Source organism: Pipra filicauda, unplaced genomic scaffold, assembly GCF_003945595.2.
Source record: "Pipra filicauda isolate LSUMZ 115617 unplaced genomic scaffold, ASM394559v2 scaffold161_size1661140_pilon, whole genome shotgun sequence".
Classification (NCBI taxonomy): Eukaryota; Metazoa; Chordata; class Aves; order Passeriformes; family Pipridae; genus Pipra; species Pipra filicauda.
Genome location: NW_024104118.1, coordinates 1,513,250 through 1,536,264, shown reverse-complemented (window position 1 = coordinate 1,536,264; position 23,015 = coordinate 1,513,250). Strand labels below are relative to the sequence as shown.

Genomic DNA, 23,015 nt, shown 5'->3' with positions numbered 1-23,015 from the left:
CAAACAGATGCAGGGCTGGGCTGAGCAGTGATACCCTTCACACAGCAGTGATTCAGTTCAGGTGACGTGGCTGACTCAGTGAACTCCTGCCTCTCTGCTGGGAAGAACATCTTCTGCTTTCCCTGAAAAACACCCTGCTGCTAAATCGGAGTTAGGAGCTGCTGTGAAAGGCTTGAGAAGGTTGCTGTCTGCAGATTACTGCAATCGAGGGGGGAACACTTCATTTTCCCTTCTAAACCAGGATGGATGAAAAGGTGTTACCTGTGAAGCTTTGACAAGTTGGGTATATACAGAAAGTGAGTGTATTAGAACATGCCACAGGTCTTCAAAGACATAAGATTTTAATATTAAACTCACTCCTAGTAATGCCTGGTAACCTTTTAAAAATATTATATATTTGTTCGCAGAAGTTACCGCATAATGAATGAGGTGTTCAGTTCCAACCTCAGACTCTTTTTAATTGATTTTTTTTTAAATCACTAGACATTCTGTAGTGAGGTTGAGACCTTTGTTTTGCACCATGTGGATACCAGGACTGTATAAAAGCACACGTAGATTTGTCTTGATAATATGTAGGTTTTGGCTAGAGTTAGATATACTTGGTCATCTAAAAAAGGCACTCATGCAACTATTTTCAAGCATAACTTATGCAATAGAAATTGAGACATTTAATGTTGTTTTATTTAGCAAACCAAAATTAAACAAAAAAATTACTAAAAGAGCGAAGATTTTAATTTCTCCTTCTATGCCAAGACCATAATTGGAAAAAGAGTATTGTAAAAAAGAGTAGGAGGAGTCTTTTGCGTCTGGAAGACAGGACCTTTCTGACATTACAGCCTGGTTGTGTGATGTGTGAAAGGCTGTAACTAAAACTTCAGGACTTTGCAGACAGTTCCTCTCTACAATGTATGAAGTGCTTCTAAAATATCCTAGAAAGTCACAATGGTGGGCTTCAAATAGAAAGGCTGGCTCATGTTGAGTCTTCAGTGTAGAGGAGATCGTGCTTATTTCCAGTGGGTTACTCATGTGAGTTAATGATACAGTAGGTTCAGAACTGGGACTGTTGTGGTCCTTGAGAGAGCTCTCTGTGCACTTTGATAATGAAAAGAATTAAAAGTTTTGCAGAAAGAATAAATTCACTCAACATGCTTCGTCATGTGAACTGTTGAGGAGGCTTTGTGTGTCGATGACCTGATAACCTCAGCGTGAATTGAAAATCACAGTTGTTAGGAAGAACAGAGTGTGGTGGTGTCCTGTGCACTCTGTAATGCTGCTGCTGCTCGCAGCCCAACAAAGGCTGTGTGCCATGTGAGGTGGCCAAAATTGAGTTTACTGGATTAAGGACCTGGCTGCCATGTAAAAATTCTTTCCTGAGTTAGTGCTGACCTGGACCGTGTCCCAGTCTGGTTCAGTGCGTGGCTGCACAAACAGCTGTCCCGGCACAACAGAGGGCACAGGGGGAGCCTGAATCCAGCAGTGCCAGCACAGCCTGAATCCAGCAGTGCCAGCACAACCCTCGGGGGCACTTGGGGCCACTCCTGGGTGCAGCACCCGAGGTGACATCGGGCCCCTGGGCCTCCACCACTGTCTGTTTGTTACTGTGACAGCTGGACCAGACTTAACTGCCAGTAGTTTGTTTACTTGTAAAATCTAATTCCTTCCAGGAGACTGGAAGATGTAAAGATGGAGACAGTTCTCTAAATCATATTATTATTATTAGAAAAGAAAAAGAGTGGGTAAAATTTCTAGGTAGGCACAAGTGCTTGTAGAAGCTGACTAGCAGAAATGAGCACTGTTTTAGTTATGCCTCAGTGTGGACTGTGGTTCAGTACTGTCAGGTTGTTTGCCTTTGTGTAGTTTTGAAGGGTTATAAACCCTGAATTCCTGGCTGAAGTTGAATATTAGGTTGGGTTTTTTCCCTTTAAGTTATGAATGGTGGTGTTCTGTTTTGGAGAGACACGATAGTTGATGATTTAGTATGCGTTCCACTGTGTTTCTTCAGCTGCAAACTCTGTAGGAGAAACGAAAATGACCTTTCACCACCTCCTAGAAGACAATTGGAAAATTAAATGACTGATTATAGTAAGGAGAGGCTATTTAACGTTTAGATCTTCAATCAGCCTGCCTGTTTGCAGTGCACTTGAAGCTAATATGATCTTTGATGGAAACAAGCATACCAGTTAGTGTATGTCTTACTGATTTCTTGCTTCCAGCTGTAATCTCTTAAGTGTGGTATGAAAATAATGACCTTGCATATGTTTTCTTTTTTATCTCTTGCATACAAGACATCCTGGTGTATTAAGTACTGTAGAGCAGCTAATATATGATGTCTGAGGATTTAGTATGAACTGTATTCTCCTTTCTCTCAGACCTTGTAATTTTTTACCCCCTCTGAGAGAGAGTTCAATACAATTGCAGATCTTGGAATAGCTTCTTCAGTGTGCATTTAGAAAGGCAGGAGCATAAGCTCTGTCAAAACTTGCATAGTGGCATTAGAAAAAAATCAAAGCGTTCCTGAGCAGTGGTGTACAAGATACCACAGGCTTCCTTGAATTTTTGAAGTAGGAAATAACTGTGGTAAGAGTTGTGGTATTCAACTTATTAATGGTAAACACTGGTTGAATGCTGTGGTACTGAAATTTTGTGTGTGGGGGACAAAGCTCCATGTAAATGGCTCCGATGTGAAGGCCTGTGGCAGGGCAGCTGTGAGGGGAGAGCTGGGCTTGGTGGCTGGGCTGCTGTCAGGTGGAAGGGCAGGAGAGCAGCAGGACCTCTCCTGGCCCTGGGTGAGCCTGAAAAAACCCCTGTGTGTGTCTGCAGGCGTGTCTGGAGCACAGCAATTCTGCAAAGGGAAAAGGTGGAGAAGAGGAAGGTCGTTCTCAGGGAGGGGGAAAGGGCACGGGTGGAAGGGGATGCTGAGTGATTTGAACAGTTGAAAGATGTAAATTGCTGAAGTTAAACAGAATGAAGGAGAAGCCTGGATTTTTTTGGGTGACAGCAGAAGTGGTATCAGACTGTGCATGCTGAGGAGTAACAGCAGTGATTAAAGGTGAGAGCAGGTCTGCAAGGAAGTTTTTTATCAAGTTGAGTTGGGGAGAGAGGGATGTGTCACAACTTAGTTCTAACCAGTTCTTCAGTCCTAGCCATACTAGAAGCCATTTCTTTCTGCTCTGGCTTTGTGACACTGATGTTGATGATACCTTTTCAGAATGTACTCATCTGTATAGTTGTAGAAGTAGGTAATTAATAACTCTTGATGGCTAGAATGAGTTGATAATTTGTTTCAGTTAATTAGACTTCTGCAGGAATTTGGGCACATAAGACACTGTGCTGCTATTAAAGAAGGAGTATTGGAGAATCAGATTTGCAAAATACCTTTCCCTTTAGTTTGTGTGGGTAGCTCTCATTAGGTAAAGCGTTGCCAGCTTGAGTGCACATGTAATGTGTGTGTTAGAGAACCCCTTGTGCCTGAGGGCTCCCAAACAACCAGCCTCTGACAACTGCAAAGATGAGGGGACAAGCACACAGTGGGGTTTTTGTGTGTGAGGAGCTGGACAGCTTGATCCCACTGCTGTGAGGTGCTGTGGTAAAACCCTGGGTGTCATCTCAGGTCCACATCTTCCCAGTAAGCAAGTCACTTAGTCTGGAGCGGTGCCGTGTGCTTTGCTCAGTTTTCAGTGTGGATGATCTGTAAGTTTATTTGTTGCTGTTAATACTGGCAAAGCAATGTTCCTTAGCTCGCTTAGCTGGGTTGGCCCTCAGCAACAGTTTACATTTTCAGAGACTACACACTGCTCTTGAACAACTGTCACTTGCTGTGCTGTTAGTGAAATCGGGCCTGAGTTGTGTTTGAGCAGCAGTACAGTAACATTTGGGGGATTTTACTTTGGGTCCATACAAAACTGTTAGGAGTGTTTGTTTTTTCTCTGAATTGCTTTGAGTGGAGAGATGGCATGCTGCATTATGATGATGACCTGGAGAGCAAAATGTTGCTTCACAGTGATGATCAATAACTGTTCTACCAGAAAAGTGCCTCTTCTTCCTTTTATACTCAGAATTCCTATTTTACTTGTGTAGTTATGTTACAGTGGACAAGTAACCTTCTGCCTTTTTTTTGGTAAGGGGAGAGGATGAGGTCGTGGCAACTGATAGGAGAGTCTGATAAACCTGTATTCCCAAGGGTCACACGCAGTTTCATGGAGCTGAACTGGCAGCTGTGGCACTTGGTGTAGATTAAACAGTTTGAACAATGACTGGCAGTAAAAATGTGACCGAAAGAGCTTGACCATAAGAAATGTAAGAACTACGATGCCACATCTGCATTCGTGTTTGTGACCATTTGAAGTGATGATTTGTGCCTTTGCTACTTCGGTTGTAGATGTTTTGACTTCTTCTCAGGTAATGATGTTTGAGCACTGACAGATGTGGGTACCTGGATAGAGAGATATGGAAGTAAAACACAAAAGCAGCTTAGATTATTTCACAGCATTTGAAATTATTGGCCTCTTCTATGTGCTTGTTTGAAAGCAGCATTTGCTTAAATTTTCAGGTTTTTTTTTTTTTTAATCAAAACATTATTTTCTATCTTGGATGCACACAAAGTAAAAATTAAAGAATCCATAATAATTTCAGGAGAATTCCACAGGCTTGTGTTGAACAAGTGAATTGGTGCAGATGAAGCTGGCGATTACAAACTGCTCGGGTTTTGGAATAATTTGTATATAAGTGAATTGCCATTGAAATGCTGTCCCTGTTGATACTTCAGTTCTGCTGTGGTCATCTTACGAAGACTGGCACTTGCAGATGCTGCTGAATCTGTATATGGCACAGAGTATTCCTCAGCGTGAGCCCTGAGCTCCTGTAGGAATGTGCTGCTGTCCAGGGCACTGGCGCAGGAAGCGGCTGTGGAAGGTGCAGTGTCAGAGCACTGCTCCTGTGCCTGAAGCCTGACTGGGCAGGAGGGCAGTGCCTTTGCCCTGCCCAGAGGGAGGCTGTGAAGACAAAAAGGATCTCTAGAACCATTCTGTGTTCTCTTTACAAACATTTCCTCCTGGTTACCTTCATGGTAGCCTTCTGCAATCAGTAGAACTCGTTTGTACAGAGAGCTGTATTTTTGTTTGGGACAGTCTGTGGTTGCAGAGGGATTTTACCTCTGTGGTTTGTTATGGCCTTCCTGCTCCATGAGGCACAGCCTTTGCCTCTCCCATCTCTAGCATGGCTGTATTTAATAACATACACAGTTCTAGAACAAGGTACTCTGCTGCACTTGCCCCGTTCCCTGGAGTGTGTGTGGGAGAAGCAAAGCCTGACCCTGTTGGTTGTGTTGGTTGAATGCTCTCCTGAAGGTTTTGGCTTCTGCAGCGCTGAGTGTGTTAGAGACCCCACACAGAACAGGGTTATGGGATTCTTTCACCTTCCTCCTGCAAAGGGGCACGATGATTAAGCTCTTGCAGTTCCAGGGGTCCAACCAAAGCATGATGCTTCACCTGGGATTGTCTTGCATAGGCTGTAGCTGCCCAAACAGCCATTAGACTTGGAGTAGAACTGCAGGGATTTTGTATGTTGAAGAGAGAGACTTATTTCAGACAGCTGAATTTGGTGCCTGACCAAACACAGCAGTTGGAACAATTGCCCTCATGGACCTGAGCATGTCAGGCTTTAGGGAGAGTGGAAGAAAAGTAAAACAAATCCAAGCTTGCTTTCTGTGGCTTAGAAACAGTTAAAGATCTCTATTTAACTGAATTCTAGTGAATAAATTATGTCCTGCTGTTTATATGGATTGGTCAAGTTACTAGTATGTTATATACTATTTTATAATTCAAAAGGAAAAGCAGGTTGAAGTTTTCCTCTTGTTCAGTAGAGGTGGGTAAAATTAACTTTGCTTCCTCACTACCACCAGTATTAAACTTCATTTTTAAACCCTCCATTGCAAACACTTTTCTTAACCTTTAGAACTCTGGATCACTGAAAAGTTAGATTTTTAAGGAAATGACAAATCTCTTATATATAAAAGTGCAAATGATAGAATATTGTCATGTTCAATAACAGCTGTGCAACAGAGTAAATGGTGACGGCTGGATGTTTGAAAATACCAATTTTGGTGGTTTTAGTAACTTGAGGTTTCTGGGAAATGGTTTTATTTGGATTATTTTCAATGAAAGTGACCCTTCATGCTTTCTTTTTTAAAAAAAATTATAAAGGCTGAAATGAAAGGGCAGATGACAATCTGCTGACTTACAAGGCCTGTACACTTCCCTGGCACTTGAGGAGCTAGTGGTAGAAAATGCTTCCTGCTTTTAAGCTGCCTTTGCAAAATTTGGCCCCTAATAATGGGAAACAGTCTGTCAGTTGTGTAATCACTACTAATACTATTTTAAGCAACTGTAAGTACTAGTGTTTTATGATCATCAGGCTAAACTTTAGCTTTAAGAATATCTTCTCAAATCCTGATATTTTTGTTAATATTAACTCTGTGTTTTTTTTTTTTCCTCTAAAGGCAGCTTGAGACAGGTGACAAATAAGTAGTGAATGATTGACTAACAGCTGCAAATAATGTGTACTAAATTGTAGCTAATTGTGTAGTTTAATCTTCAGTATTTATTGGATGTTCATTTGGATGTATATATGATCTAGTTCTGCTGTTTAATTCAAATGGACAACCTTGGTAGCATCAAGGTGCCTGCTGAGGGAAAACCATCTATGATTTCAGATCGATTACTTGATGTGTGTTTATAGCTGCAAATGTATTCACCTTGAGAACTGTGTTAGCCCTCTGGGATGTCTTGTTCCATTAGGATTTACTCACTTCATTACCAAGATTGGGGTGAGCTGGAATGGTCTAGTTCCAGCCTTCTCAAAGTATCTAAGCCGGTTAAAAGATTTGGGAGTTTGATGTTCTGCTTTTGGGAAGTAAAGGGAGGGTGAAGAAAAATTTTGGGACTGAGAAGAAAAAAAAATTAGAAGTGCTGTTACAAAAATCAGCTCAGTTTAATTGTAGCTGGTGTAAAAAGAACAGAACTGGGTTCTGTCTACGATGGGCATTTTGCAAGAACTTAAAACCAGAAATTTTGAGTTTTGTTCAGCCAGTATGCTAGGGATTTTAAAAAGAAACCCCCCACGCTTTTTCCATCTACTGTGATCTGGAAATTAAAGCAAATGAGGGACTGTCACCGAGTAACTGTGAGTTGAAATGATGCTGCAGCAGCCGTGTGCTGAAATGTGTGTTCCTGAAACGGCTCGGTTGTGTTGGGGCAGCCGTGGTTCCCCCACTGCCTGGTGTCTACAGGTTGTTCCAATCAGGAGAGCCAGAGCAAGGTGTTTTGTTTTAATTTTACAGCCTCGCTATTTCAACTGTGTTGTAGTCATTTAGAAACAGCTCGTTTAAAAGTCTCTTACCAACATGGAAATTGTGTCGCTGTGGCTTTGGAGAGCTGGATAACGATTATATAACACTGCAAGGGACACAGCCTTATTGTTACGGATGAGAAAGCTTAGATAGGATATACTTAGATGACAGATCCTGCCCAGGAAAAGCTGTCTTAATGTGTGTGTTCCTGGAATCTTCTGTCGCTTTTTGCTGCCCCCCCTTTATTTTTTTTTTTTTGGTAAGCAAAAGTGTTAGTGAAAATTTCAGTAGGGGATGTAATGGAATGTCTGAACAGTGAGATCCCGTGTGTATCCTTCTAATACGCTGTGGTTTTCCTGACTGATTTGGTTGGGTTTGAAATTGTTCCCGTGGCAGGAGCACAGGGCTTTACTCCCTTTGTGTTTGCCCTGTTTATTAGTGGGCTGAATTCTTTCGCCCCGTTCTGTGACAGAAGCGTTTGTGTTGACAAAGCTCCCAGTCTGTCCTGGTGCTGATACAGGGGCTCTCCAGAAGTGATGATGCCATGAATTGTGATTGTATCTGGGCTGCTGTAAACATGCAGCCTTTGTCCCGGCCCCGCTCCTGCGAGGTGTGATGTCAGTGTGGCACAGCCCCGGCCTTGCTGTTCCCAGCTGGCCCTGGGCACTGTCTGAGCACCACAGCCTCTGCCTCTTAGAGAGCAAGAAAATGTCGTGTTACAGCAGTTACATAAAAGATCTGGAACACTTAGTATGGGTGATAGATTATATATACAAAATCCCTGTCTGTCAGCTGTATAGTAAAAGGCCCAAAATAACGGGGCTTTTAGCCACTGAGAATTAAAATAACTGCTATTTTAGGCTTCCTCTCATGAAGCATTGTCTTTGTATCTGGGAAGCCTGCTTCTTACATGACATAACAGCTCAAATCCAATCTCTATAGGATGCAGATACAAAAGAAAAAGCTGCCTTAATTCTCTCAGCAGAATTAGCTGATGTGAAGTGCAGTTGTGTGACCTCACAAACCACAAGCGTGGTTTTAAGTGGCATCTGTGGTCATTACAAACTCCTGAGCCTGTTTGTATCTTAAATTAAGAATGTTTGAAGTTTTGTGTGTGAATTCTATATTTCAAAATACAGTGACTCATATCCACGTGGAAATCAGCTGTTCCAAAAATATGGATTGCATACAGATTTCTAGAGAAATTTAATGCCATTTCTGTTTTTAAGTTAATATATTTATTGGTAAGTCTGAAGAGTTAGAAAGTGTTGCAACAAAATGGTAGTTTGTTTGAACTTGTATTTTAATATTAAGCACCTGTTGTGAAAAAATTGGAATGTGCAATTAAATATCCATAGTCCAAAAATCTGAAGTTTGAAATCTTTCCTCATACAGCTGAGTAAATAAGCTCTCCATGTTAAAGGAAAGCCTTTCTGAGAAGCACATTGTTCCTATTCTTGTTTGAAAAGCTAAAGCAGACTAAAAATTTGAATAGCTAATGATTTGTAGGGCACAGTCATTCATATGTGCTATAGGCTAATAATCCAGGCAGTATCAAACTGTGGGTTTTCTCACATACAGGAGGACTTGTTTTCAGTGCAGGAAATGGAATGAGAGCAGAACATGAGTAGGGGCTGTCATCCAGTGCAGAAGGCAGCAGCACATTCAGTTTGCTCCTGTAATGTGTTTAAACACACTCTGGGAGTGCTTGATCATCAGGTCTGCACTGTCAGTCATGGTCCTGCCTGATCCCAGATGTGCTGCAAGGAGCTGGGAGATTTTTCTCCAGGCCCCCAGACTGGGATGCTGCTGGTTGCAATAACAAATGTCCAGCCGTGGGTTTGTTCATGAAATCCTTCAGATGGAGAAAGGAGAACTAAGGTTGTCAGAAAAGAAGAATATAGGCAGTGAAGAGGTGAGCTCCATTCTGTAAGCAGTCTTGAGATTCCAGATATGGTTTAGAAGAGAGGTGGCAGATGTTTGTCTTCTAGAAATCATTGCAATTAAGAGACTTGCTTAGACCTGGACTAACGTAATTTAAAAAATGCTTGATTAAAAAAGAAAAAGGCCAAAAATATCTGTTAGGAGAATGTGCATACACAGTCCAAATGTTGACTGTATCTGGAGAATATTTTTATTCTAATGAGTCTGAGGACTTTAAGAAACAGGTGGCTTGGTGAATCTTGGGAAGCATTTTGCTTGTTCTTTGTATTTCCTGATGGGAATGTTGGTGTAATCTAAAGTTGTGATAGTTGTGTTTACTCTGCTGCCTTTCTCTCAACTGAATGAGCTAAATGAGAGAAGTTCAGGTCTCAAACATACCTGGTTCAAGCAGGTCTTCAGGCAGTGGGGCCACAGTTGGCAGAGTTTCCTTTATGATTTTCCTCGCTGTCCATGAGGATCAGTGTGCAGCGAAAGGCTTGAGGTGAGGATATTGCACCATTGCAGAAGACTTTGTAAGTAGGTTGCATGTTATTAAAAATGAGTGAGATGTTATCAGTACAAAGCCTGGAATATCTTTAATGAAGTTCAGTGCCTAAAAATAATGTTTTGGAAGCCCTGTGCAGTGGGGAGTTCAATCTTGTTTCTCCCACGGAGAGTGTGGTTACTCTTTCAAGAGTGTGTTGAGTGAAACCAAGGAGAAAATACATTTTTCCCTAAGTGCTGTGTTGTGTAAAGGAGAAAAGTGATGAAACCACATCCATGTGCCCATCTGTGAGCCTGCCCTAGCCAGAAATCTCAGTGAGCTGAGCTCTGGGCTTTCTTGATAGACATGTGAGATGTTAGGCCTTAGTTAATCAAGAGGAGATATTCTGAGGTCTCTGTGTTTGTGTATAGTGTGCTTTGAAGTGAAGATGAAAGATGTGAACAATTTGTCTTTTCATAGAAATACTGGGAATATCCTGTGTTCTTTCAAGGTGGTTTTAGCTGTGATTTAGGAAAAAAAAATAAAGTCAAGGGGATTGAGCCTGTTAAAAAATAGGTTTATGCAGAGCCTTTGGTTTACAGGTGGGAATTTTAGACCTGTGTAGCTGGAACTTTGCTGGAGTGTGGTGCCAGGTGGGAACTGTTGTGATAGTCTGTTTTGCCAAAACTGATGTCCTTTAGTCACATGGGTTCTCCTGTGGGGTTCAGCACCTCACCTAGAAGGTCAGTAAGGAAATAGGCTTTATATTGTTAAAAGCCAGCTCTAATATATTTGTATTTTTCTCCAGTTTTCAAACCTTGACTCTAAGAGTGGAAGAATGAAGCATGATTTGTTGTCTCTGGAATGAGAAAGATGGAATTTTTCCTTTTCAACTGCAGTGAGGGAAATGAATTCCAAAATAATGAGGGAATTTTCAGACCTGGGGATATGAAGATAATATCTGGGTGATAAAACTGAGGTTCAGCAATTTGTCTTTAGCTACTAAAAATATAATTGAATGGGTGAGAAACAGAGAATGCCTTAAATAACTCACACAAAACAAATAAGATCCAGACACGTCAGTGATATGAAGGGACACTTTCACAGCTTTTATTTGGAAGAAGCTGTGTTTTTATGAAAAATCAGCATCAATACAGTTTTATTTTTTGACATGGGCTACGTATGGTTCCATTTCTTGGTAATTATCACCTATACTGCATTTTTAAATTTCTCCCTCCTCTTCCACCTGCCCCCAAGGTTTTAAACTTCTCAGCAATGTTTCTTATGTATATCCATCACCTGGGCAACTTTAAAATAAGATGAAATACTAGAAGAACCAGTTGGCTGGATTTCTTTCAACTTCTTTTGCATTGCCTAAAAAAAGCAGTGTTAAAAGCTTCTATGTTACCTGGCACAAAATAAGATAAAAGGTGATGTTAATACTGTGTTGTGAAATTTTGGGGGTGAATGATTTTTAAAAGCTTTGGTTCTTTTTTGTTTATTTATGTGTTGGGGTTTGTGTTTGTTTTTTTAACAGGAGTCTTATCCCTCTTCCTCACCAATATGGTTTGTAGAATCAGATGACCCAAACCTGACTTCAGTCTTAGAGCGTTTAGAAGATATTAAGAAGAGCAATACTCTGGTGAGCAAAGTGGTTTTTGGTTCTCTTGGGCATTTACTTGGGTTTGGGTGTTTATTTGGCTTTGTAATATTAACAAGCAGTTCGGTTTGCTCAGTTTTGGGGTCACTTGGGAGGTTTTGTAAAAACAACTTTCTCTTCCAAAAGGAGCCACAAGTGATCCAAAAGGTTTGAAGCAAGTAGGAAAAGGTAACTTCTCTTACAGAGTAAGCATTTAAGTAAAGTTACAGCCCCAGTAATTACAGTGTGAATCTCTCTGAAAATAATTAAACAGTGAAGTGGATGAAAAGGTTAAAACTACTGTAAAAACCAGTTCTTGTAGAACTTTCTTTGCACAGAGATTAATTACAAAGGCAAAAGCTTTGTGTTCTTGAGAACGTATGTTCTGCAAAATGTGGGTATAATACAAAGAATTCCTGGTTTCAGTAAAGGAGACTTGACCTGAGAGCTTGTGGTTCATCTGAATGTTCCTTAGGTACTGATACATTTAAACAGGGTTGTGACTTTGGGCAGTTGCTACTTAAAGAAAATCTCTGTACAGATTCTAATGGTTGTTTTGTACTGCAGAAAACTCTCAAGCATTATATCTTACTTGAGTACCCTTTTCATGTAGTGATAGGAGCTCTTTGTCTGTGTGTGTGTGTATATATATAAAAATTAACTTCCCATTCAAGTGTCCTTGAATAGTGCTTGGAGATAAATGTCAGTACAAATGCAGTTTGTTCCACAAGGAATAGTATTGCAGCATACAGAAAATTCAGTGATTGAGTGTTGTTTTTCCACTCCAAATTCAGCTTTATGGATATTAAATAGCCTTTAAAGGTGATCTTTATTAATAGATTACTTTAACATGTTGTGTTTTTATTTATGCATACAAAACAAATCAGTCTGCAAAATACTGCTTATTGCATGGATTGTGTGCTTAGTTCTTGCCTGGTTTGGAAAAATTGGGAATGTTCTTATGAAGTCCTCTACTTGTCATGTTTACTGGCATAATGGTAATCTAGCATACCCAACCTTAAACAAGAATGTACAAGTGCCTTTTTCTCAAGAATATTTAGAATGCATTTGACTTCTAGCAGAAATAATTAGGACACTAGTAAGAGTGAGAGTCTTTCAGGGCCTTGCCATAATTAAAAACAGTTGCAGAGGAATATTAGTGATTTAATGCATTATGTCGGATGTGATTGCAGGAGACACAGGTCTCAGTTGTGTATTTTCTACTTCAACCTGAACTTTAGACTAAACCACCTTCAGAAGAATGTGATAGATCTCTTAATCTTTGTGACTTTTGCCCGGAAAGACACAGAACAGGATAGTAGCAGAAAATCTGGCCAAATGATCCTTTTTCTTAAGTACACTTCCCAGCAGACTGTGCAGGTGGAAGCTGGTGTGGCTGATGGCTTCAGCCTGAGGGTTCTGAGCAGGATGTTTCCTCTGTGGGACTGCCTGCACTGGGCTGGAAAGCTTTGTTGTAAACATGCATGGGACTTGCTGTGCTGAATTGCATATGCACAGACACTGCTTATGTACCTGGTAAGAAAACAGCTGCTGATATCAAGATTGTACTTGCCCATGTAAAAGCTGCTGGGTTGATGTAATAGGCACCTGTGGATGGCCCATTGGTTTCTCAGGAATCCACCCTGCATCTTGTTATGCCAAGATGAAGACAGATGGGAGTGGTTGAAGAGATAAAAACACCACAAAATCTGGCTTTTTTTTTTTTTTTTTTTTTTTTTTTTTTTTTTTTTTTTTTTTTTTTTTTTTTTTTTTTTTTTTTTTTTTTTTTACTCCAAAGGTTTGGCTTTGTGGGGTTTGAGTTTCTTTTTTCTCCATGCAACTTCCTCCCTATCAGTGGCATTGGAGCAGCTCACACAGTTTTTGGAGTGGGGTAGGAAGGGATTGGGAACTACCTGTAGAAATCCAAAGGCTTCTAATTTATCACAGTCTCCTAAAAATTCACTTAGTTTAATTTAGATTTCTAGAATGTTTCAAACCAGTTTTCATTTAACTTATTGCAAGTAAAGGATCATTAGTGCCATGTTATTCTAAACTCAGAGTTATTGGAGCAATCAAATTTTGAATGGGAAATTGCACTGGACTCTTGCAGGAGCTTCAGTGGACACAGCAACCGTGTGCTAAAAGCACTGCTGGCACATACCCTGCTTTAGCTTTTTTTAGTATTACTCTGCCCTTTCTACCTGCTTGTGACAGGTATCAGCTCTTTGGGAAACTGAATTTATGCTCTTCAGGCATAAATGTTTGACAGGGGAAAGCCAGCCTTGTCATTTGACACGGTAAAAGGAAAACTGGTTTCCGATGTTGAAATCCTGCACGTGTTTCCTGGAAAATCTTCTGTGGGTCCAAAACTGCATCGTTACCTTGTATGAGCATGGTGCATTTGCTAGGAAAATTTGTTGAAAGGTTGCTAAGAATGTGATCAGCATAGATATCATTAGGTTTGGACACTTTAGCTGCTTGACTGTCAATGTTGAACAAGTTCCAGTCAGCAGATGAAGGGGCTACACAGTTCTTTCAACCCTTAGTGTCTCCTGAACTGCTTCTCAGATCCTGAAAATCCAGCATCACATGAGACTTGATGGGTATGAAACTGCCATCTGCCTTCTAGTGGTTGTGCTATGCAAAAGAGAAATCCTACTGTCTTGTTAAGTTTAATTTGGTGGAAGCTATACGATGCAAGTCTGAAGCCTCAAACCTTCATGACATACTAAGTATAACTATGTGCTGTTTGGAGGTTTGCTTTTTAAAGAGAATAGAGAAACGAGCTTAAATTCAGATAGCTTAAATTCTCTCTAGACCTTAAACTTGCATGGAAGATGTCAAAAGTAGAGAATTCCTGGTATGAGTTTGTTTACAGCTTGGATAAGCTGCTGTCCTGAAGGATGCTGCTGTGGTGTTAATAATGCAGAGTGAGTCCCACGTGGAGACATTTCAGGAAGAATGCTTGCAAACTCCCAGTGCAGCAGCAGCAGATCATGTGTTGGGAGTCATAGAGACAAAATGCAGGAATAAGCTTTGCTTTGCTCCCTGGGACTGGCCAAGGCTGCAGAGTGTGTGTGAGGGCAGGTGGTGTCACAGCTTGCCTGAGAGCTGAGTGGGGGGCACACTCCAAGTGCCAGTTATTGCTTCCCTGTTTCCACTGGCATCCTCCTTCAGCAGTTTCTGTGGTAGGCTAAGACTGATTGATTCCTTTCTTTTTACACAGATACAGTGTGTGTATATGTGTAGATAGACACACGTGGAAGAATGAAGTCTTTGTAACTTCCACTGTACTTCTGTTTCTTGATAATCCAAACCCAAGGTGTTTCACAGTGAACCCAGCAGGGTATTAATATCATCAAAGGTATCCTAAAATTGTTAATGCTTTTGTACTGCATTAGAAAGATCTCTTCATGTATAAAAAAGCCTCCTAATGTAGCCTCAGTTTCAGGAAAAGATTGTTCTAAATTGTTCTCAGATGTGTAGGTTGTTAACATAGGAAGCAGAGAATTCCAAGAGGTGTTTTTGTGTTCTAAACCAGCATTATGGTATCCACAAAAACTACCAACTTCTCAGAGCTCCTGAAGCATTAAAAATTACAGGGATGTGTATTATAATTCTTATATTTTTGTTACTTTTATATTAATTATAATCAATGTAGTAAGTTTATAAATGTGTCACTGCATTTGGTCACTTGAGCATTTCCCCTCTGCAGGCTCCTTACATGGCTCCTTTAATCCCCTGAGGGTTGTGCATTCTGGATGTGCATTCTATGTTTAGTTTGTGCTTTAGGCAGTTTGTATTCCAGGGAAACTCTTGGTGTCCTGATAGCCCCTTTTCTTCAGTAACCTCAGAGTGTGTGTGTTAAGCATTCACTTTACATTAGTCAAGCCTGTGAAGTTACCCTGGAAATACATTTAAATTATTGATACGTGACAGAAATCTCTTCCTTTTGATACAATCTGTTCATGCACATACCAACACATAGCAAATCATGCCAGGCCCTGCTCAGGGCATGGGGCTGGGTCAGATGTCTTCCAGATGTGCCTTTCAGCCCAAATTATCCTATGATTTTTCGTATATAGGAGCAGAGTATAAGGGATAAGTGATGGTGATCCATGGCAGAAAGATCAAGGGTATGAAATTAACTCCTGTGGAGGAAAAAATGTAGCAATAAGTGGAAGGGTTGTAAAGAGAGGATCAGCTTCTCTCTGCCACCACCTTTGCAAACTGTAGACACTGATGTCAAATAAAGCAGCTGGTCTCTACAAATGAACTGCAGTGTGACAGCTGCATTCATGTAACCCTGAAGTGTGGGGTGCTGCCCAGGCAGGGGATCCCTGCTCTCAGCTGCCTGTCTCTGCCTCCCCTTTATGGTGTCACTGGTGCTCAGACACTGAAGCTCATCAGGAATTGGTCCCCCACAGACCTCTCAGCTGCCTCAGGGCTGTGTGATCTCTGGGGCCAGTGGAAGGGAGGAGGTGAAAACCTGCTGCTCCTCCAGGCACAGGCTCTGTAATGTGGCCCAGGTTGGGCCAGGGGGTTGTTGCTTGGAGGGTGCTGGTGTCCCTTGCTTGTGGTGCTGCCTTGGAAGGGATTGTGAGAAGCTTCCAGTGTGTTGGGGCCTGGCTGCAAAAATTCCTTCTTAACTTTGGTTCAGGTGACAGGACTTTTCATGAGCAGGATGAGGAGTGGAGGAACCAGGGTAGGAAGCAGTTCTTAAACTCTTTCCAGCCTTTACTCTTTCTTCTAGTTAAGACACATCTAATGTTGTCTTCATCTGCTTGTCCAAAGTCAGTTCTAATGGACCAGCCCACTGCTGATGGTGCTGCTCTTTCCCCCACCACTTAGATTTTTTTTTTTTGTGTGTGTGTGTGTGTGTGTGCTTCACAGCAGATGTAAACAAATTAATGGCTTGCCTGGTTTTACATAGCTCTGTGAGAAAAATTACAGCTCCTCAAATTGTATGGTTTATGCTCCAGCTCTCCATGAGGCAGTGTTTGTGCAGAGAAAAAGTTTCTCAACAAAATGTGTAGCAGTGCAACTTGCAGCATTTTGCACATATTGAGAAACAGTAGTTCTATCTGATTCTATCTGGCAACTAGCTTTTTGATGGATTAACCTGATTTCTACCTGCTAAAAGATTTCCTTGATGTTTCAGACACCGGGGAAGTTTCAAACCAGTGTTGAGTCTTAAGGTTGATGAGAAACGTGATTGTTACAGAAAGCTTTTGGCAACATAAACTATCGCATCTCATGTGTTTACTCATAAGAAGTGTGGTGCTGATACCCCAGTCCTGCTGGTGTTACCTGCTTTATTTTTGAGTGAAGGAAGACTGTCATGTATGATGCAGAAATAGCAAATGTGGTGTGAGAGGAGGGAGTGCCATAGTTGTAGTGCAGGCTGGTGTCTGAGTTCATGGCCTCAGATGGATAAATAACATTCCTTTTACACAGAATGTGGAATTCTGCTGCAGAAGGGAAAAGCACCGAAGCTTTCAGATAGCATAAAGGCAACATTTGTTTATCACTGCTAGTGATTTGGGTGTGGAAATAAGTTTTTAACTCTGGAGAGACTGAATTTTCACTTGTGGTAGGGTAAGGTAAGAACATCTAAACCGTCCAATAGCTTTAGACATGCAGAATATTTTGGAGTGAAGAGATTAATTTTTTTACCTTAATTTATTGTATATTTTGAGAAATACAGTATACAAACACCAAATATTGTTGTAGAGTTATAATTCTTTCAGAAGTCTGTGCTGTACCTTGGGTGAGGCTGCATTTCCCGAGTCTCCCTCCTTTATGGAGAAGTGCTTCAGGGGGAGGGGGTTGCCACTCAGGTGTTACTACCAGGAGTACTGAGGGATGTGTGTGCAGACTTGGTTGTCTTACACACTGCCCTTAACAAGTGGCAAGACAGACTCCCTTTGGTGTCTGGAAGAAAAGTCCGTAAATGGATGCAAAAAATGAGGTGTTGACCCTTTTACAGATGCATTCTGCAGTCCTTTCTTTGTTTTCCTGACATAGCTGTGCAAAGACCTTGAAAAGTTAGGAAATGCAGCAGTACAGTCTTTCATGTCTTGGCCTTAACTGGGAATCTGAGACTGCCTAGAGAAATTTAACAGCTATGGAAATCAGCTTAATTAATGTGGTGAGCAAACTTAATGTTTGCCTGTTTCTGCAGAACTAAATTATTTTTCTGGCTTGCATAACAGTGAGTGTAAGGTGTTCTGTGTTTTGCTGTTAACAGAATGTCAGTGTAATGCTGCAAGGTGGAAAGAGAAATCAGAGATAGTAACAGATTGTGCCTCCCCCTGACCCAAGATGTGGCAGGCAGACTGCTCAGAGCTTGCCTGCTTCTGTGCCTTGTACTGTGTTTGTCTTGCTCCAGTGCCTCACTGGTGTGCCCTGTAAAAGAATTCAGGATATGGAAAATCAGACTCAGACTGTTCCTCCTTGGTTTTTTTTTTTAAGACATGGGGGTTTTTTTAAGCTGGGAAATGGGAATGGACCGTCTTGTCTTATGGAACATTACCAGTTGCTTATTCCATAGTGATTTGTGGCTCAGACACCTGTGTTTGGATTGGATGATGCTGTCAGGGCACATTATTCTGGTTTGCCATGTTTCCATGGTGGGGACTTGGTTACAATGATTACAGAGGAAAAGAGGGGTCTTTACATTTAATTCCAGCCTTAGAAGATTTAAATGCTGTACAGTGACTTTAGGTTCACTACCAATGTGTGAAGAAAACTCAAAATCCTGCTCTGTGCTTTGGTTATAACCACTTCCATGTTTCTGTTTTTTATAGCTTCTTCAACAGCTGAAGCGATTAATATGTGACCTCTGCAGATTATATAATCTTCCTCAGCATCCAGATGTTGAAATGTTAGATCAGCCATTGCCAGCTGGACAGGTAAACTGAAAAAGCTGTGGACACCTCCTTATGGCAATGAAGGAGTTGTTTTTCCAACTCCAAGAAAGAAGATGGTGGGAATGATTAAACCTTGTGTAAGCCAGAACTGAGATATGAAGCACTGTTGCTTTATGATGTCCTCAGTCTGAATTTTGTTTGCAAAATCCATTTAAGAATGGTGTGATAATATTACACAATTTCCTTTGGAGTTTCTGTATCATTGAAAGGTGTGTAAGTGATACCACTGCTGTCAAGTTTATATTCCCTCCTAAACACTGTTCAAGCCAATGGCTGTGCACTCCTAGTGCTTCCTAAATTTACTTTTTCTGAAATGTTTGCTCTTTGTTGAAGTGTATATGTTTTACAGTGTGCACTTGGATGAAGTACTGTTGATGTTTTCCTTCCTCTTCGATCCCTTGCAGAGACATGGGATTCAAGACCATATGCTCCTTTGGGTAGGGAGTATCTGAGGTGCCTTGTTTCCTTCTTGTGCACTTGACATATTGAGTTGTGAAGGGCTGTGAGATGTTCTTGTTAACCAAAATGTTTTGTATTGTGCTGAAAACAGAACCGGTAACTGACAGTAACTGTTCTTTTTTGTATTTTTAATAAGACTATGATATCTTCTTTTGTTTGTATGTGTTAAGATGACATGATTTCTAAAAGCTCCTGTAGTGTAACAGATGGTTTTCCTGTGGTGACAGTACTATAGGAATGACAAATAACTTGCTTAATTTTGGTCACGTGCCAAATTGTAATCCTACAGGTCTCTGCTTTGAACACCCACACAGCAGTGCAAGTGCAAGGCAGTGGGCCTGTGATCTTAGGAAGTAGCTTTGTGAAGAGTCTTGCATGTGCTCTGAAGCTCAAAAACAAACTCATGTCACACAGTTTGCAAGTTAAATAAGAGTGGCCTTATTAAGTCTGACTGAAGATCCATCTAGTCCCTTGCATTGTCTGGGGCAGTGATTCTGCCCCTGGACTCAGCACTGGTGAGGCAAAACCTGGAGTGCTGTGTCCAGTTCTGGGCCCTCAGCTCAGGAAGGACATGGAGGGGCTGGAGCAGGTGCAGAGGAGAGCAACGAGGCTGGGGAAGGGTCTGGAGCACAAGTGCTGTGAGGAGAGGCTGAGGGAGCTGGGGCTGTTCAGCCTGGAGAGGAGGAGGCTCAGGGGAGACCTCCTCACTCTCTGCAACTCCCTGCCAGGAGAGGGGAGCCAGGGGGGGTTGGTCTCTTCTCCCAGGCAACCATCAGCAAGACAAGAGGGCACAGTCTTGAGCTGTGCCAGGGGAGGGTTAGGTTGGATATTAGGAAGAATTTCTTTGCAGAGAGGGTGCTCAGCCATTGGAATGGGCTGCCCAGGGAAGGGGGGGATTCTCCATCCCTGGAGGTGTTTAAGGACAGACTGGATGTGGCTTCAGTGCCATGGGCTGGGAACCACGGCGGGGTTGGATCAAGGGTTGGACTTGATGATCTCGGAGGTCCCTTCCAACCCAGCTGATCGTATGATTCTGTGATTCCTTCTTTTCCAAAGGATAAGTAAGCACAGGACAAGCACATTAGAATGCTCCTGAGGATTTCTGCAGCTCAGACTTCCTGAGCCTGAAGTGATATCCTGAAATAGAAAGCCATGAAAAATTAACTCAGTATGTTGGTTTGGAATGTTTTCAAATAATCTGAAGACAATGGCTACATGATGATAGTAGTGGCTACACAGAAGTTGTAGATAGTGAGAAAAAGAAGCCTTTACGTTTGAGGTATAAAGTTTGTTGGGTTTTTTCTTTTTAAGAGTGTAGCATGGAGATGGATTTTAGTCAGAACCATGATCTGATTTCATGGTTAAGAGATCATGAATTGTAACCCACTCGCTGTGTTTGCTGCTTATGTCACTGTCTCAGCATAGGATATCCCTTATCTGAATTTAAAGTTTCTATTTAGAACTTAATTGGAATTAATTGTGACATTCTATTTCTTTGCTTCATGCAAAAGTCTCTTCACTACCATACTGCAGGAAAGCATCTTTGTGCATCTTACACTTTTAACTTCAGTCCTTTGCAGACCTTGATAAGTGTAATTTTCACATATACTGTTTCACTTTAAAAGTAGACTCGTGTTTTTGAAAGGAAGGAACATGAGCAGAATTTATGCAGAAACTTCATTGTTGTATTGCAGAATGGAACAACAGAAGAAGTTACATCAGAGGAGGAGGAAGAAGATGATATGGGTGAAGTATGTCTATATATGAAATTGTCCTAATCCAGTAGAATTTTGGCATTTTGCTCTGCAGTGGTTGGCTAATAATTAAGCCAAACAGTAAAATGTAACCTCCCTAGAGTTCATCAGAAAAGATATTTAAAAATTTGGATGTTTACCTGAATGTCAGCTTTCACTTCAACCACAAAACTAGTGAAATTTTCTTCTTAAACCTAGATCTCAGCTGTGAGGTACTTGGATACAGAGAATTGGACATCTGTTTGTGCTTTAGTCAAACAATTCATAACATTGTGTGCCAAAGCAGTAAGTTTTTGCATTGTTAACTCCTATTTCAAGCAGCATGTGAACTGGCTCTGATACAGTTGGAAGTGTCTCCCAAATTGAAGCAGACTGGCTGAGTAAATCAGTTTGCTGACTCATTAAACAGGTGAGCTAGTTTTTAACTCTGATACCTTGAAGGAAATGGAAGGACATCCAAACGGACACACTGAACTTTTTTTGTCACTGTCTGGCAACGTGGTGCTCCTTTTAATGAGCTTTTTAGTAAGAACTACCCTTTTTGCTTACTTCTGCTACCTGTTAGAATAGCTCCAAGATGCTTTTTAAACCACTTTAAATAGCATTACTGTAGCAGAACCATTCTGAGTACTTCAGATTTAGGTTTTCAGTGAAGGTGTAGTAAGAATAAACAACTCTTTCTCCGAATAAAAGGTCTTCCTTTAGAAATGACCTAAATGTTACCAAGTTCTGGAATTAATTTGAAGCCACCTTGTTTACACCATATTTAGTCTGACCCAGAACACATTTGGTGGAGCTGGTGTTTCTGTAAAGGTGGTGGGAACACCTGCTGACACAAGGCTCTCGTTGCTTGCAGACTTCTAGACTCTGTTTGGGTTACTTTGCACCAAAAAAAATTGCCTACTGTTATTTATAAGCTGTCAGGTGGCTTTGTGTGTGGCAGTGATATCTTCAACTTGTGACTAGTCCAAGTTGTGGATGGGAAAGCAGCCGATTCCTGGGGCTCTGTCATTGCTTTGAGAAACAGGAGCATTTTGAAGAATACTCGGTCTGTTGCAGTGGAAGGAAACAGTGTTGTCAAGGGCACCAGCAAGGTGGTTCTCATGCTGTAGGACATCCCTGGTTTTGGGTTTATGGCCAGGTTTTCCTGCCATGCAAACAGGTGGTGTGTGAAGAGTAGCCCCAGTGTGGCAGAGCACTGCATGTTGGAGTGTGTCTGACAGCTGTGTAACCAGAGCTTGCTGGGGTGGCTGCTGGAGTGCTTCCTTTTTACATCCTTCCCCTCCTCTCCACAACTAGCACTGGAGTCACCTCCCAGGCAGTTGCCTGAAGCTCAGAGTGCTCCTCTGCAACAGGATGACCCCATGTCAGAGCACAGAGCAGAGGATTTCTCAGTGTCTTAGTCTAGAACTCGGAACTGAAATGTTGCTTGTGTGATCAAGAATGCTTGACCACAGCGTTTTGCGTCCCAATTCCAAAATTCCTACATCTGATCTTTAGCTGAAATGTTCGCCTTGAGTAAAGTACACATAGTTTTCTAATATTTAACTTTCTTTAGGGGCTGCTGCAGCCCTGCCAGATCTGTTAATAACTGTGTGCCAGAAGTGTAGAATAGATAGGATTTGAACTGAAAAGAGAGGTTGCTTTTAGAAACATCTTGGAGCCACCCCAGCTTCGGGTACTTTTAGATTCTCAAGCCTTGTTTTCTACCTACTTTAGTGGGCTAATGCACTACAGTCCTGACTTCATGCAGAGGTTTTATTGTGCTTGTTTCTGTGACCAGAGATGTGCTGTGAATTTGGGTTTTGTTTGTAGTGTGAGGGCTCCCTACACTTCCAGTTTTGGCTGAGAATGAAGTTAGAACAAAATAGAAATGGCATCCAACAATCACAAACATGTAGTGCTGTGCAGTATGTGACTGTATTCCAGGTGCTCTTGGAGGGGGTTTCATTGAATAAAGAGCACAGTGCAGTTATTTACAATTAACTTTTCCTCTATCCTGTAGGACATTGAGGATCTGGATCACTATGATATGAAGGAGGAGGAACCAGTTGATGGGAAGAAGTCTGAGGACGAAGGCATTGAAAAAGAGAACCTTGCAATCTTAGAAAAAATCAGAAAAAATCAAAGGCAAGATCACTTAAATGTGAGTTAATGATTCCATCCTAACTGCAATGGAATACTTTGCAATACTTCTGTGTAATATTTCTGACTCTAAAACAGAGATGGTTTTCAGCAAATCCAGCCCACTGCTATGAATCTGCAAGTAAATTAACCTGTACCTGACTGTTGACCTGCTTGTGTCATTTCCAGAGGTATCTCTTTGGTTTTCCCTCTCTCTTGCTCGGTGCCTTTGTTGTGAACAGCATCCTCCTTGCAGAATCAGCAGGAGGCACAGAGGCTGTGAGCATGACTTCTGTTGCTGAGCCCTTCAAGTAGAAAAAAAAGCCATGTTTAAAACTGACTACATTAGAAATCA

The 23,015-nt window shown here is 41.4% G+C and overlaps 1 protein-coding gene across 2 annotated transcripts in view; it reads left to right on the top strand.

Moving 5' to 3' along the window:
• UBE2Q2 (ubiquitin conjugating enzyme E2 Q2) overlaps window positions 1-23,015 on the top strand; it is a 48,629-nt gene that overhangs the window by 4,341 nt on the left and 21,273 nt on the right. Inside the window, exons 2-6 of one of the 2 annotated variants that reach the window (XM_027712179.2) lie at window positions 11,290-11,394; window positions 18,201-18,305; window positions 20,477-20,533; window positions 20,735-20,821; window positions 22,542-22,682. In XM_027712179.2, the coding sequence (XP_027567980.1) occupies window positions 11,290-11,394; window positions 18,201-18,305; window positions 20,477-20,533; window positions 20,735-20,821; window positions 22,542-22,682 (495 nt within the window). The remainder of the gene's footprint in view (window positions 1-11,289; window positions 11,395-18,200; window positions 18,306-20,476; window positions 20,534-20,734; window positions 20,822-22,541; window positions 22,683-23,015) is intronic. The other variant, XM_027712181.2, reaches the window with a different exon arrangement.